This window comes from Sinohyriopsis cumingii, chromosome 12 (genome assembly GCF_028554795.1).
Source record: "Sinohyriopsis cumingii isolate HCF-2022 chromosome 12, ASM2855479v2, whole genome shotgun sequence".
NCBI classification, from domain to species: Eukaryota; Metazoa; Mollusca; class Bivalvia; order Unionida; family Unionidae; genus Sinohyriopsis; species Sinohyriopsis cumingii.
The window spans coordinates 30,206,828-30,224,405 of NC_142972.1; the positions used below are offsets into that span (position 1 = coordinate 30,206,828).

Below are 17,578 nucleotides of genomic sequence, written 5' to 3' on the forward strand. Positions count from 1 at the left end.
TATGTTTGCCATGCCCCCCACCATGATGACGATGCAAGAATCCCAGTGGGTGGAATTTCATCCCGTCTCCTCTTTGACGGATTCCGCTCCCATCGAGTTCGAAATCAAAGGACAACCCGAAGATTACATCGATCTGAATAGCAGTTACCTGTATTTGAAAGTCAAAGTGATCAAAACTGACAACACCAATCCTGGAGCCAATGATAGGGTAGCGCCCGTCAACAATTTCATGCATTCCTTGTTCAGCGAAGTGGATTTGTACTTGAATAACAAACTGGTCAGCAGCAGCATGGATACTTACCCATATCGTGCCTACTTGGAAAATCTCTTGACGTACGGAAAAGAAGCCAAGAATACTCATCTGGATGCTTGCGTGGTATGGAAACCTGACACGGCAGGTGCAGGCACGTTTAGCGACACAGCCCTGACAGAAGATGACAATCCTCACAATGTGGGGTTTAACACACGTAGAACTAAAATTTTGCAAGGACGTAGTTTAGAACTGATGGATCGTTTGCATTTGGACATGTGGTTACAAGAAAAGTATTTACTGAACGGAGTTGATATTCGCCTGAGACTGAATCGTAGCACTGCCGCTTTCCATTTGATGGCCCATGCCAACGAATACAAAACTGTTATCCAAGAAGCCAGACTTTACGTACGCCGTGTGGAAGTGTTACCTAAAGTGGGAAACGACATCAGTCAGACGTTGAGCAGAACGACCGCCAAGTATCCCATAAGACGTGTGGAAGTGAAAACGTTCACCATTCCTGTTGGACAGCGATCCATGATCGAAGATCATCTGTTCCAAGGACAGTTACCCAAGCGTTTGATCGTTGGTATCGTCAGGAATTCAGCTTTCAATGGACTTCATAACGAAAATCCTTTTGAGTTTCGACACTCTAGCGTGTCCAAAATCGAAGTCAGTCGTGACGGCAAGACCTTGTGTACACGACCCTTTGAGCCTAACTTTGCCCAGAACAATTACTTGAGATCGTACTTGTCCCTGTACGAAGCCACCGGACAGTTAGGAACCAATACCAGTCACGGTATTACGTACGAAGATTATGCAGGAGGCTATGCTTTGTGGGCCTTTGATTTCACTCCAGACCAAGGCAGCGACGAGGGACATTTCCACCCTATAAAATCTGGCCAGATTCGTGTGGAAATTCAGTTTGCAAATCGAGACCCTGCTGATCCAACGTTGAACGTGATCCTGTATGCAGAATTTGACAATACGATAGAAATCAACAGTTTGAGAGAAGTCATTCTAGATTACTAGAAGCCATGGAAGACTGTTATCCCTCTTTACCTAGTGAAGAAACTTTGGACATGAAATGTGAGGAGACCGTGGAAGGAGAATCCCAAGACAAAGACGAAGAAATTGTCATGATGAAGTCGAGATGGCCAGAACAAGAAGCCCATTTAGTCTCCTGTTTTGCCAAACACTTGGTCGACAAAATGACGGAATTGATCAAGAAAAATTGTTATGGATGTCAAAACGATCATCCCAGTCAAATTCAACACGATAAATGCCTGATGTTGAGTCAAGAAGAAAAATTGGACGAGTATCTGGACGAAGCTTGGAGTCTCATCTCAAACAAAGACGTGTTGCACCAGTGGTATAAAGACTTGCGTGAACATTCTTGTCCACCATTAACCACTCAAGAGATCCATCGTATCGAAGCTCTCCTGAATCAGAGTGAGGAAACAGAACGAATAACCGTTTATTCGTCAGACATTTTCAAGCAAAAAGTCAGGATCGAATTGACGACTTATTATTACCTGTGAAGAAGAAAAAAACACAAATCAATGGATACCTGGGAACTTTATTACCTTTTGAACCATAGTTCGTATACGGCTTCTTGGAATCCTGTCGTCTGTGCTAAAGATGAACTCCCTCATCGCAAACCTAAAGACCATCAAGCTTACGTGATCAACACGGACGAAAGTCATCTCCCAGGAACCCACTGGGTAGCCGTCTACTTTCCTCAAGAAGGATGTGTGGAATATTTCGATTCGTACGGATTGCCCCCTTTGGAAGACGATATCATCGACTTTATGAGAAGAAATGCTCAAACCACCCGATTCAATAACGTGAAATTACAAGGCACAGATTCCTTGGTGTGTGGACAGTACTGTGTGTATTTTCTGCATCATCGCAGCCTGGGCTATTCCTTAGAACATTTAGTGACTCATTTCGATCCTCGTTCTTCTGCTAGAAATGATGTGAAAGTAGATCGATGGTTTTGTGACCATTATGCTTATCTTTTGTCTCAAGCTAGGAAACGTAGTGTCCATCAATGGCCTAATGATTTCCAACAGTGGAAATCACAATTTCATTCACAACGTTGTCAGCCTTGTTTAAAGTAGATTGTATTTGAAGAAAAAAAATGTTTGTGATTTGAAAAAAAATTGTTTGATGTTATAGTGTTGGATTATTGTTAAAAATGTTAGAAATGTTGTTGTTTAGTGTTAAGTGATTTTTGAATAAAAAATGTTGTGTTTTGAAAAAATGCTTTTGTCTTTTGTTTAGCTATAAGAATGTTGAATTGATGCTCTTTCATTTCTTACTATCCCTCTCATGACAATCACTGAACGTTGCGAATCGAAAATCGTGTGGGGATGTTTTCCTTCACGTCCGCGCTTTCACTATAATAACCGGGGTTGTTTCCAGTCTAGCCATCCATTGTCGACTCATCCTCCTAAGAAGATGTGCTCCAAACTAGCTAAGCTCAACGAAGCCTACGTGAATTTGCATAGGGTCAGACACAGTCTGATACCGAAGCCAGAAGAAATAGAGAATGTGAGAATGTTAAAAATCACTGAAGACCTGATAGAAGAGCTCTTCAGAGAAGAAGTGAACAGGGAAAAAGAAGAATGGACGGAGAAGTACAGACTTCAGAGACAGCAGCAACAGCAGCAACAACAGCAACAGCAGCAACAACCTGAAGCTGACAGAGGCTTTGTCGATTGTCGTATCGACACCAAAGAGTTCTTCTTCTCTTTCCGAAGAAGCAGACCTATCGCCAGAAAGTCTATCCTCAGAGGACATCGCATTCTTAGAAACTAAAAAAGAATGCCATAGCAAAAAAAACAGCCCTTTTCAGGGCTACCCCAATACTCTAGAAAAGAAGTAATGATCCATTTGCCAATGTGTGTAGGTAGAGTAGTGTGAAAATAAACACTAACTCTTTCTTAAAAATTTTGAGGGTATGTGTTGGTGTGTTTGTGTTTGTAAGTGATAAAGTAGGTTGGTGTGGATAGTAGATTAAAATGATGTTAGTTTATTTTTTTGGGCTGCTTGAGGTGTATATTTGGGGTTAGATTGGATTGCTTTGAGTATGTGGATAGTCTATTGAAGTGATGGGTAGCATAAAAAAGTGAGCGAGTGTTTCTTTTAGGTCCGCGCGTTGTTGTTGTTTTTTTTGGTCATGATCTAGGTAAGATGAATTTTATGTTTTTAGGGGATGTTTTCCTTCACGTACGCGCTTTCAGTATAAATTGAAACTCGTTCGGCAGTCCAGCTACCCTTGTTGATTGATCAACACAGCCAGAAGAATGACTAGCAGAATAGTGAAACTGTTAGAACTCCAGATGCACCTGGAATATGCCAGGCGGATAGTAAACGAACTATCAGCGGAGGCTATAGTAGAAGAAGCAAGAATAAAGAAGGAAGAAGAGGAGAGAAGACAGAGGGAAGAGGAGGAAAAGAAAAGAGAAGAGATGATGTCGTTTAATATTCCTGAAACAGAGGATTGGGGTGCTGAAGCGAATCATCCTCCCTCTGCGCTCCCCAGAAGAAAGGTGAAAGAAGACTGGGGAAGAAGATGCGTGTGCGGCGCCAGGCCAGGAAGGTGCAACCATTAGATAGGTGCATCTGGAGTTTAAAAAACAGCCCTTTTCAGGGCTACCCAATAGTCTAGAAAAGAAATAACTATTAATTTGCCAATGTGAGTAGGTAGAGTAGTGTGAAAATAAACACTAACTCTTTTTTAAGATAGTGTGAGGGTATGAGTTTGTGTGTTTGTGTGTTTGTGTTTGTAAGAGCTCAGGTATGACTGCGTGAATAGTAGATTATGGGTTTCTTAGCGTATGTGAAGAGTAAAGTTAGGGTTTTATTATATGAAATGAGAAAGTAGGGGGGATGTTTTCCTTCACGTCCGCGCGTTGTTGGGTCATGATCTAGGTAAGATCACTTTTATGTTTTTAGGGGATGTTTTCCTTCACGTTCGCGCTTTGAGTATAAAACTAACAGTGTTGGCCATTGGAACCCATTCTACGGAATAAGCAAACAAGAAGATGCCAGCAGCTTCAGCTTTATATAACGATCTTATGGGAAGTTGGTATTGGATGGTAGATGGATTGAGTGTAGTAGAAAGGGTTGAACAGGAATGGAGGTATGCAGTGACAAAAGACTTCGTCTCAAGACAAGTAACCAGCCTCCACTTATCCGTAAATATTGTAAAAGAAATGATACAGGATGAGGAGAAGAGAATCAGAGGTTTAATTAACCCAACGTATGTCAAAGTGGGTAAGTTAAAAGAAGCGATAGATCATGTGACGAGTGCAAGGTGCTTTCTAGAAGACATTGTAGAATGGACAGATTGGTGTTTCGCGAAGTGGGGGTTAGAAAAACTTAAGAAAGCTGAAGAACTAATGAGGAATGTGCTGACCGAAGAGGTCAAGAAGATCAAAGAAAAGTGGTTAAAGGAAAGAAAAGAAGAAGAAAATAGAAAAAAAAGGGATGAATTCGAAAAACTGAACACAAACTGGATGAAAATCCAAGAGAAGTTCCGGGCCATGGGCCACCCGGACTGGTTGCCGGAAACAGAAAAGAAAAAGAAGAAAGGAATGATGGACAAAATAAGAGGATGGTGGAAGAAGTTAAGAAGTTAAAAGAAGAAGAAGAAAAAACCCAAAGGCCCTTTTCAGGGCCAGCCATATTTCTCGAAAAGAGATAGCCTTTCCATTGCCTACCCCTTTTTTTAAAAAAAATTTTTTTTAAAATTTAAAAAAAAATCCCATGTTAAATTCCCCTTGTACGTAGAGTGACCCACGATTTATTCCCATGTTAAATTCCCCTTGTACGTAGATTGACCCACGATTTTTCGCCATGTTAAATTTCCATTGTACGTAGATTGACCCAGGGGTCCCTGTAATGCTAATTCCCATTGTACGTAGGGTGACCCCATTCACTACTCACGTCAAAGTTTTTGTTACCAAACGTAGCCGAAACGTCGTACTACCTTGGGCCGAATGTAATTTTGCAAAGGTCCAACTAAACTATTAGGCAATAAAACTTTGATGATTGTCAGAACCAACACTATAGTCTGACCATACCTCCATGTTTGCTTTTACCCCTCTGCCGATTCCATTAACGGCTATCTTTAATGTCATAAAAGTGCACAGAACATAGTCAATTCATTCACTGACGTATAATTTCTAACCTGAATTTGACCAGAGTGGGCCTAACACTGGCATCCTCTGCGCCTCTCATGCATAACGGATTTTCCATACTAACACGGCGCCATGTTGCGTGCACTATGGGCAAATTGATTTCCTCCGACAACATTGTGACGTAGTTCATCTTATTCGGTAACTGCCGGATAATTCCGTAAATTACCATTATGTTGAGGATTTAGAGTTACATCCTTTGCACACATGCACATATAAAGTACACCGCTTGTTAAATCAATGTGAAAGGCAAATTTGTAATGGGCATTCTTGTCCTTTGCTTGATTCGACATCGTAAATATCGGAAGCAGACGACTTAGTATTTTCCTTCTATGGACATACATGTATAATTGTGAATACACCCCTTTGCTGAAAATGGACTTGTCTGGCAATTGGAAATGACTGGCGAACAGGTCGTCTTTTACACTGAAAACGTCCGTTTGGAATGAAACGCGCAGACGATAAGGTGTTTTGATCCCACCTGGGCATAATCAGTTTGAAATTATAATCAATAAATGAACTAAGTTCAGTGCATCTTTTATCTCATTTATGCTTTTCGTATTTTAAATCGATAGGGGATTACAAACAAACGGGGAGGTATATTTAGACTATAGTGCGGATGCGACAGTATTTACACAAGGACATCGCTTTAATATAGTGTGTGTGGCATATTTAACGAGAGGGGGAGAAGAGCTGTTGCTCATTTTTGATGTGTACGTTGAGGATGGCAGTTCATTCCGGACCAGATTTAATATCATAGCCGATATTTTCGTGCTACCATTAGTGAAGTCCGAAGACGCCGTGAATAATTGGAACTCTGGAATGGCATACATTAATACGAAGTTTCTGCAATATCACATAATCTTTGCTTTCTAGTGCGAGACCACCGGTTGTAGCGCCAGCTTCCGCAAACATCCGTTGCTTACGGAAACAGCAGGGACAGGGATGTGAGAGATGGTACGCAGCTTTTACTAGTTCCATTTTCACTAGTAGGTAAAATGTTCCTCATTCATATTAGATGTCCTATTCCAGTGCAAAGAGGGTGGAACGCATTTGAAAACTACATCATCATGGTCATGAGCATGTTTACAAGGAGTTTAATAGGATAAAAAGATGGACTGGCGAGAGAAGTACGGTCAAAACAAAGGTCTAGGCACGATGTATGGTTATGGCAGCAATATGGGCTTGTATGAACTTATCACCGCTACGTGAGACGCAATTCATTAAACGTGTTCTTCACCAACAACCGACGAAGCATGGTACGTTGGACATATTGCAAAGGACAATAGGGCTAAAAACGACATTGTATATTTCATGCTGGTCAACTAGACATGCTTTACTCAGACCGGGTAGAGCGTGTCACTGATAGCGTTCGCACGTACATTCTGGGAAATTCTGGGTGCGCAAACTAGGACGCTCAATATGATAGTGAAATCGAGAAGGCGTTTGGTGTAAAAAATATCGGGTTTTTTCCAGTGTTGGAGATATAGCATCCAACAAAGAAGACGCCCTAATGTCAGGAAAAAAAAAATAAATAAAAAAAATAAACAAAAAAATATAAAAAGTACAAGAAATTGCCCAAATACCACTGAAGCAAGCTAGATTTCTTTCTTTGGAGCCGCTTCTACATGATACCAGACGATATGGAGTTTTAAGTCGGATTAAGGTGCTAACGTTGATGTTAATTTGATAAGGTTGTCCGCACATGTGGAAAGCACACCACAACGGCCGCAGTGAACAAAACGTGTAGAGATCGGCTTCGAGCCTCCCACATAAACACTTATCTGTTTCAAGAGTGGTACAAGTGCAAAGTGCAAAACTTGCAGGTAGCACCGAATGTCACTCTGCCACCAAAACGACAGCAGTCGTGGCTGGCTTGTAGCTCTCTGGTCTTTCCGTTCATTCTGCTATCTGCGGGTGCTCTTGTGAAAACGTAGAACGGCAAAAAAAAAAAAAAAAAAAACAAAAACGCACCGTTAGTGAAAGGACAAATCACCAGATTCTAGGCCAGCCAGCCAGCCAATGATACTGCACCTGTTTTTAGAAAGAATGACACAACAGTACCAATGTAATCAGAAAGTACCGCCAAAGACTTTTGTTCAAGCGTTTCTATCACCCTGTTCAATCGCTCCCGCTGCTTTTTTACCCATTCTATTGCGCTCTTGGAAACCAAAAGGGCCGATGTCAGGGATATGACTCAGAGACGGTGGTTTTGATTGTGACGGCGAACATAATGGTGCTAATGATAAACCTCAGCGCCGTGAGATCTGATTGTTTGAATGTACAATTGACTGTATCCAGAATCCTCGATTTTTCATACTGAGGCCCACTCTCTTAATGCTGTCAGCCTCTAGCCGTGGTTTGCGTTCTAGTCATATATTTTTTTAATAATGCAAACTAATATTTCATGGCTCATCTCTTTTATTTCGTTTTTGTTCAGGTTTGTATAATTTTCCACCTAGATCAGCGTTTTATTTTCTGTGTTGTAATAGTTATCGAGCACTTTATTCATTCTTCGCGAGGTTATTTAAAAGCGCCACGTGTCCACTGAAACGTTGCTTTTAGCATGTTAATCTATGTAACAAGACAAGGTAAAACCCAACAAGCATTACTTTTCCAAAATATAAATTTATTCCGCTAAAATAAAAAAAAAATCAACCAAAGTGAAAGAATTAAAACTAACTTAAAGTATATGAATATGAAGAATATTATCCTAAATGGGCTATCAGTTTCACATTAATCCGGAAACTATCCAAAATGTATTCCGAATGAAAGTTATGGTTTGCTTATGTGATAGCAGTACTGAAGCAACAATTCTGTTATCTAAACGTTTTGAGTTCAAAGTAAATTTCATGAAAGTAGAATATCACTATAAAGTCCTTGAAATTTTCACGTAATCCGACATAACTGTTTAAAAGTTCAAGACCTTGAATGACTTCGCATAATCCACAAAGTACTTTAAGTTGTAGAATGCATGTTTTTCACTCCGATATTGCAACGCACAAATTATAAATAAACCACGATTCCATCTCTCTCTTACAAAACTAGCACATAAACTGATAAATCCAGACGCCGCTATGTCTTGCAGGAATAGGACGCGCAGATGCTGCGTCTGTAGGAGAGTCTAGACTAAGAAGACCCCAACGAGCCAAGTGGTTGATCTCCGTTAATGTCTTGTTATCAATGCTATTTTAAAAGATACATTTAATGCTACAAAATTTCTAAATACATCTTGTAACCCTATAATTTATTGTTGCCAATACAATTTTACCAGTATATTAATAGGGAGTTAATATCTATATTGGCACCATGACGCCGCACTGACACAATGCCCTACTCACAGAAATAGGACTGGTGGTATACGGGCGACGAAAACTATAAACATACTATTGTAGAAGTGCGCTCAGCTAAAACAACATTTAATTTGTAAGCTTTTAAGTGATATAAAAAGTAAATCATAGGCCCTCGAAAATGTTAAAATATATAATTGGGGAGGTGCATTCAGCTACAAACGTATCATTTCTTGGCCTCCTGAACGTTACAATATTGCATTTCTGAGCCTCTAAACGTAAATACCTAGTATTTTGGGGTTGGTCTAAAAAAAAGATTATATGTTTATTACCGATATCTTTTATTTTATATACCTTTTATAGAATTTTGACACTTATGTTATTTTATCTTGTATATCAAGTTTACATTTATAAGGGAGGGTATCTATTCCAAAATATTTGTGCAATCTATTTTTTCAAGTTTCAAACTTTAAGTTTAGCTATCACCTTACAGTTACTATTGTGCTGAAGTGGCGTAAAACTATTTCATAGACGTTTGGTCTTCAATAATTTTATATTGGGTGTAATGTTTATTCCCTTTTTTCTGCATGCCTACAGACACGTTTATTCAGTAGTATTGAGAGTCAGTTTTATGCTCTTTTGTTTGTGTGTGTACATCCATGCTTTTTTCAGTAATATTGGGAGTCAGGTTTATTCCTTTTCGTCTGTGTGTCTGCAGACATGCTTCTTCAGTAGTATTGGGAGACTCTACTCTAAGCCAGTATTATCTCTTTTGCTTGTATCGTTACCCGCATGCTCAGTATGAATATTGCATTACAAGATTCTTATGTCAATTTTATCGTGTTGTTTGTGTTATGCAAACATGCCCAGTTTCAACGGTACTGTCAGACTCTAAGTCAGTTTTGTCTATTTGGTTGTACCTCTATATTCACGCTCAGTTTTAGTATCGTTCAGCGAGGCTTTAAGTCAGGTTTATCTTTTTGTTTGCGTCATTTCATACATAGTCAATTTGAATGCAGTGTTACGAGTATGGTTTTAAACCTTGGAGTTCGGAGTCTGAGTTCAGTTTGTATGCTCGGACATTTTCGTGACTATTAGGCCATATACATTTTTATTATTCACTTTCTTCCAATGAGTTAAAATTCTGGCCTTGGGTATTGACTTAAAGACCTTGATGAGGCCAGATACATATTTTATTATTTACTTCCTGCTGAGATGTCCAATGAGTTCAACTTCTGGCCTTGAATATTGATTTAAAGACCTTGATTGCTGGTTTACACTTTCTATTCGGCTCTTTTGTAGGTAAGCGAGCGAGATTGGAGACTAACGTTCCTTCCCGCCTTTAAGGAGTGTGTAATGGCCGGATCTTACAGTCTCATGTGCAGTTTCAATAAGTAAGTACTAATTTAACTGCCCTTTAGCTTCAATAAATAAGTCCTAATTCAACTGCTCTTTTGACATTCCCATTCTACTGAGAAGACCTTGAAATCCATGTCAATCACGCGATTAATTTAGCATGTACCAGTCCTCATGTCAACATTACATAAATATGAACTGTATCATCGATAAAATATAGGTTTGAAACGTGTGACTTAAATGACAAACTCCAAAAGAATCAGTAAATCACATATAATCCATTAAATCTCATAGAGCAATCAGTACGACATCACAAAAAATGCTGTAACTCTCTTGTAGGAATCAGTACGACATCACAACGAATGCTGTAACTCTCTTGTAGGAATCAGTACGACATCATAACGAATTCTATAAATCTCATGTACGAATAAGACATAACAACGAATCCATTAAATTTCGTATAGGAATCAGTACGATGTCACAACGAATGCTATCTCGTAGGAATCGGTACGACATTACACCGAATCCATTAAATCTCATATAACAATCAGCACGACATCACACTGAATCATGTAATTCTTATGTAGGAATCAGTAGGACATCACACCCAATCCAGTAAATCTCGTATAGGAATCAGTACGATATCACACCAAATGCTATTTTTTCATGTAGGAATCTGTATAAAATCGCACCGAATGCTATTTTTCATATAGGAATCAGCAGGACATTACACCGATTGCTATAATTCTCACACAGAATACAATAATTCACTTGGAGGAAGCAATACGACATCACACTGAATGCTACAATTCTCAAGTAGGAAACAGTATGACTTCACTCAGAATGATATAACTCTCATGTATAAATCAGTAGGACATCACACCGAATGCTTTAATTCTCAAATAGGAATGAGTACATCAACACCGAATGCTATAATTCTCAAATAGGAATGAGTACATCACACCAAATGCTATAATTCTCAAGTAAGAATGAGTACATAACACCGAATGCTATAATTCACATGTAGGAATCAGTATAAAATCGCACCGAATGCTATTTTTCATGTAGGAATCAGCAGGACATTACACCGATTGCTATAATTCTCACACAGAATACAATAATTCACTTGGAGGAAGCAATATGACATCACACTGAATGCTACAATTCTCAAGTAGGAAACAGTATGGCATCACACAGAATGATATAACTCTCATGTATAAATCAGTAGGACATCACACCGAATGCTATAATTCTCAAATAGGAATGAGTACATCACAACGAATGCTATAATTCTCAAATAGGAATGAGTACATCAACACCGAATGATATAATTCTCAAATAGGAATGAGTACATCACACCAAATGCTATAATTCTCAAGTAAGAATGAGTACATAACACCGAATGCTATAATTCTCATGTAGGAATCAGTAGGACATCACACCGAATGCTGTAATTCACATGTAGGAATCAGTAGGACATCACACCGAATGCTATAATTCTCATGTAGGAATCAGTAGGACATCACACCGAATGCTATAATTCTCATGTAGGAATCAGTAGGACATCACACCGAATGCTATAATTCTCATGTAGGAATCAGTAGGACATCACACCGAATGCTATAATTCCCAAGTAGGAATGAGTAGGACATCACAAGGAATGCTATAATTCTCATGTAGGAATCCGTATGACATCACACCGAATGATATAATTCTCATGTAGGAATCGGGAGGACATTACGCTGAATGCTGTAATTCACATGTAGGAATCTGTAAAACGTCATCCTGAATGCTCTAAATCACATGTACAACGAATTCTATAAATCTCATGGCAATGAAGTTAGAGAATTTAGAATTAATGGTATGATCACACTGTACATGGATTCAAAAGGTGGTTAGTGCCATCTTTATTCAAAAACTCTTTCAAAGGCCTTTTGGCATGATTCAGTGAAACATAAACTTTGTTATTTTATATATATAAAAAATACCATTATTATGTCTCCACCGTCTAATGGTTTCTTTTATTTAAAACAAATGAAACAGTGTTTCACTCAGCATCTTTAAAAGAACAGATCAGACATAATATTTCCAGACACACACAAACGTGGTATCCAGGTCATCTCGAAAATAAAAGAACATTTAATATTAAATTTATACACTATTTCCTATTAACATTCGATAGCTTGAAATAGTATTGAGTAGTTCCGATTATGGTATTTCAATGTTTAAAATCAACTTCTGTGTTTTGAAACTATCGTCATTAATTACCTTCTGATAAATTACAACACAGTTTCTCCTGAAAGGTTTGGTGACATATTTGATCTCGATGGCAGTGTTTGCAAATGACAACTTTACGCGTGGAAATGTTAAGAAATCCGATTTTCCAGTACTGAAGTAAAACAATCAGCGTTCAAACACTGACAGTTTGCTCTGCATGGACTGTCTGCAAAAAATCACACCTCTTAGTGTCTCTGTATAAAAGTGCAACTACAGTTTGTCCTTAATGAGTTTTCGACACGATCTGTATTTCTTGTATGTTGATTTTGCAATTCAGTTTCTTTTCCTCAAGTCTTATTGCCTTTTCAGAATAAATGGAGTCCCCGCCTGTGTTAATGATAAGCTCCTGTGGAATATTCTCAGACAGGAATGGGGTTTCCAAGGTTACGTGATCAGCGACGAAGACGCCATAGAGAACATGATAACTTACCACAAATATTTCAACAATTCCATAGATGCTGTTGCAGCCTGTGTGAAGGCGGGATGTAATCTAGAAGTGACGACAAGCAACCCGACTCCGGCATACTTCTCCATGGGTATGTTGAACTGTAGTAACAGTGGTTCACATGGTATTCAATAAAATGATGTAAAATCTCGTTGCCTCTAACAGGGTTCATTTGGATTCAACCGGTGGTAAGGACTAGGTGCAATATTAAACGTGTAACCCGTTGACTCAGACCACCGATCCCTCCAACTGATAAATTAGATCCCATCAGAGTCTGCTCAATCCAGATTCTGCTTTTAGTGAGAAACTTGAGTGCCTTCCTTTTTTCCTGGTGATTTTGCACATCTTCTGAGATGTATTACAGTTACTTTAAGTTTCGCCAGTCAATCACTCTATGGAATACATGGTCCTAGGTTCGTTTTGTTGGTGATGTATGTAAACCAGGCACCAATTTCACAAAAAAATGTTCTCCAACTGAGATTTTTACTACAGATATTTTTTTTGGAAACTTAAATCTGACCTTTGATTCACGTTAGCAGAGTGCTTGATTTATGAAATCCAACGTCAAGTTCTATCGGTGATATCCAGGCCAAAATAATCTAATAAAGCTATTTTTGTTTAAAAGAATGTGCCGATCTCCCCACCCAACACCCCTGCCCCCCAATTTATTTTTGTTGCGGTTGTGAAGTTGTCATCAAATTGTACATTACATTACTCCCTCATTATAACGTTCTCCATTGTAAGGGAAGAGTATGCTGTCGTAAAGTGAGGCCATCTTATAGTGGAGCATACTTTTGTTATGATGAGATTTTTATCATGACCTTCTTCTCACTTACTGCTATGAGAATGAAATACTCAAAACTTAAGAAATGTCTTTGTTCATGGAAAGAGAGAGAGAGAGAGTTCAGGCCCCCTTAACAAGATGTGTCATTTGTAACTGTGTATATACGTCTTCAGTCTTGGGGAGGCTGAACGAGAGGAAGCGTGAACGAGTGGAAGGAAGACAAAGCTTTCGGATTGTCGATGAATGAACTAACTTTATATATATATATATATATATATATATATATATATATATATATATATATATATATATATATATATATATATATATATATATATATATAATACATATAATTAAATATCGCCTAAATTAATGATAGCCAATGAGTATAAAATTCAACAGTTGCGATTAGTGTACTAATCATTTTGAAGAAATGCATTTTACTGAATTTAAAATAGAATACTAATTTGGAATAGGATACTAAAACATTATTCTTTGTTACTTAGAGAATATTTTATTTCCAAATTACATTTTACTAAACATGAAGTTGGCAGCAAATTCGTTTTTTTTAAAAAATACAATAATCAATACTATAAATGCAAACGAATATTCTTTAAACAATTAAACATTCCGATATATTATAATATAAAATAGAAAAGAACACACACAAATGTTGCAAAAATGTCTAGTCTAGACTGAATTTTTACCGTTAAAATCTCAGACATTAAAAAGGCCCCACAGCTTAAAGAAGTTTATGAACACAGACAATGATTACCTGTAAGGAAGACAGAGCTGTCTGATTCTCGATGAATTAACTGATTTTGTGCAAAGCTTGTTCTCAGTTTATATGCAATGTTGGACGTAGCCTCAGGGTCAAATATGGACATTCGTCTAGCTACTTTTTGTATTCATTCATTTCGAGTCAGAACGATGCTCACGTCGTCCTCACTAATATTATCTGTGTCTGAATACGTCATCAGACAAACAATCTGCTACATCAGCTTATTTGTTTAAGAAACACGTGGAATCATTCTCGTATACTCAGCAAAAACGAATTTTGCTTGTTCAGCACAACTTACAAACTAGTCTAAAATTGTTTAACTTTTAGAAAAGAAAGGAAATAAGTTTTATAGTACAAACGGGTTTGGCAATTTCGCGTAAAAGCACAATCTTTATTAAAATAATATACAGTTGTACAGTTGTAGTACAGAAATAATTAAAATTAATTTTATTATAATTTCAATATAATTTAGTGAAAAATTACTCTCAATACAATTATATGAAAGATTACTTTTAATACAATTTTGAGAAAATTGTAATTCTAATAATTTTACTGACAAATTCTATCCTAATAATATGCCATTCATTTTGCTACAATTTAATAAATTGGCTTCCTTGACCATACTTGCTTTATTGCAGCAACTGTGTTATAGCGAAGGTTCTAATGGTGATGGAGTACTGTATTAACTGGCAGACTCAGTCTTGTGTATAAAGGTTTTAACTGTGTCGTTTAACAGTGGAGTTTCTTCTATAATTATGAAGCCTTGCTAGCTTGACCATACGAATATTTGGTGTATCTCATTTTATATTTTTTTATTTAAGTAGAATACTGTTCTTATAGAATCCGTGAAATACAAAAATCTTCCTAGGAACAACATGACCTAAGCCCTCATCAATAGATTTAGTAGAGACAGAAAGTATCGGGTAGTGGACATAATGTTAGTTTCACATAAGCAAAGTTTACTTCTGTTTAAATGTATCTAACTTACGAAGTTTCTAAAGGAAATTTATGCTGCCTATGATCAATTCTGTTGAAAATGCTGCTAGTAGCGCAAATTCGTTTTTGATGTGGGTGAAACGGGAGATTTCAGGCCCAATCACTGTGTCGAAAACCAGTTTGCATCAAGAATGTTATTTTGTTTTTGTTTTTTTCTTTCTCTCTAGTGGATGCAGTGAATAAAGGTGTACTGAGCGAGGACACAGTCAGAGAGCGTGCCAAGCCCCTCTTTTATACCAGAATGAGGCTTGGGGAGTTCGACCCTTCCGCCATGAATCCATACACACAGTACAACCTGTCCTACATCCAGAGCCCCGCACATCGTGAGCTGGCCATTAAAGCCGCCATGCAGACATTCGTCCTTCTCAAGAACGATAATAACCTCTTGCCACTCAGGAAGAATTTTAGCAATATTGCTGTAAGTATGAACTTGCTATTATCATGAATTTTGTAGAAAGAAGCATTGTCTAAAAATAAGGACTAGTTACTGCCACCAATTTTTCAAAATATAAACATTGTCTGTAAGTAAGGACTCGCTATTACCATGGGTTTTGAGATGGAAGCATTGTCTGTAAGTGAGGACTCGCAACTACCGTGGGTTGTGAGATGGAAGCATTGTCTGTAAGTAAGGACTCGCTTCTACCATGGATTTTGAGATGGAAGCATTGTCTGTATGTAAGGACTCGCTACAACCATGGATTTTGAGATGGAAGCATTGTCTGTAAGTGAGGACTCGCTACTACCATGAATATTGAGATGGAAAAACTGTCTTTAAATTAGGACTCGCTACGACAACGAATTTTCGTATAGAAACACATGTATGTAAGAATGGATTTTCTATTCTGTTATCATGAATTTTCATATAGAAACACGTGTATGTAAGTATGGACTTGCTATTATCATGAATTTTCATATAGAAACACGTGTATCTAAGCATGGACTTGCTATAATCATGAAGTTTCAAATAGAAACACGTGTATGTAAGTATGAACTTGCTATTATCATGAATTTTCATATAGAAATACGTGTATCTAAGCATGGACTTGCTATAATCATGAAGTTTCAAATAGAAACACGTGTATGTAAGTATGGACTTGTTATTATCATGAAGTTTCAAATAGAAGCGATGTTTGTATGTAAAGACTGCTACTACCAAGAATTCGCGGACAGAAGCACTGTCTGCAAAATATATTGGATAGAAGTATGTTCATTTACCTTTGCCCATTCTTTTCTTCTAACCATGTAATCTTGTTTTCTATTTTTGTTCTCAATTCGTATCAAGAATTGTGACGACGTCGATTAAAATCCGAACAGTTTTTGTATTTCAGTGCTTGAATTATATGTACTGTGAGCATAAATGAATCAAGCTGTTCCAAGCAACACCTCTGTCGTTGGGGTGTATCTCTCGGAAAGAGGCATTTTTTTTCAGGTCCAAATAACACTTGTCTTTTCTGACTTTTTTTTATGGCTGAGGCATGTTATTAATCTTTTCTAGTATGCTTGAATTCATAGTAATTTTAGGTTGTCATCTAAATATCAGTTCTTTTGTTTTTGGTTTTGAGGACTAGGCGATTTCTGTATCTCTATTTACGTTTTCTCAACTAGATCGTTGGGCCAATGGCAGACAATCTCGTGCAGTTGTTTGGAAACTACAATCCAGACCCTGACCCAAAGTATTCTATGACCCCATTACAAGGTCTGCGGAAGCTGGCAGGCCAGGTAAACTATGCGGCTGGTTGCCCTGACAACAGGTGCACCAATTACTCAACTGATGCCATCAAGAAGGCCGTGCAAGGGACACAGCTCGTGATCGTATGCCTGGGAATAGGTCAATAGTATTTCAAGTCTATCCTAGGTTACTATTATTATACCAATAGTATGCTACTTGTCAGCAAGTATCAAGTCATATTTACCTCGAACGACTGTGTAAATATATAATTTCTAGTCAAGATGATGTTCACTCAAAAATGTTTAGAAACATGAATAAAAAATTAACCTCATTTTCAGTCCAGTGGGAATCCCGAAATCATTCCGAGACCGAATTTCCCTGCCTTGGAAATCGTTTTATTTATTTATTTTTTTATTTATTTATTTATTTTATTTATTACTATCCATTGCCAGTATAAAAGGTCATTTATAGCAAAGAATGAAAAAATGTTGGTCTTATTGGCTTCTCTTTTCTTTTGGTTCAT

The 17,578-nt window shown here is 37.8% G+C and overlaps 1 protein-coding gene across 2 annotated transcripts in view; it reads left to right on the plus strand.

Moving 5' to 3' along the window:
- Nucleotides 1–17,578, plus strand: part of LOC149786179 (uncharacterized) — a 91,860-nt gene that overhangs the window by 54,570 nt on the left and 19,712 nt on the right. For both annotated transcript variants that reach the window (XM_089976535.1, XM_089976536.1), the window contains exons 5-8: nucleotides 10,050–10,141; nucleotides 12,690–12,916; nucleotides 15,554–15,804; nucleotides 16,992–17,214. In XM_089976535.1, coding sequence (XP_089832661.1) covers nucleotides 10,050–10,141; nucleotides 12,690–12,916; nucleotides 15,554–15,804; nucleotides 16,992–17,214 — 793 coding nt within the window. The remainder of the gene's footprint in view (nucleotides 1–10,049; nucleotides 10,142–12,689; nucleotides 12,917–15,553; nucleotides 15,805–16,991; nucleotides 17,215–17,578) is intronic.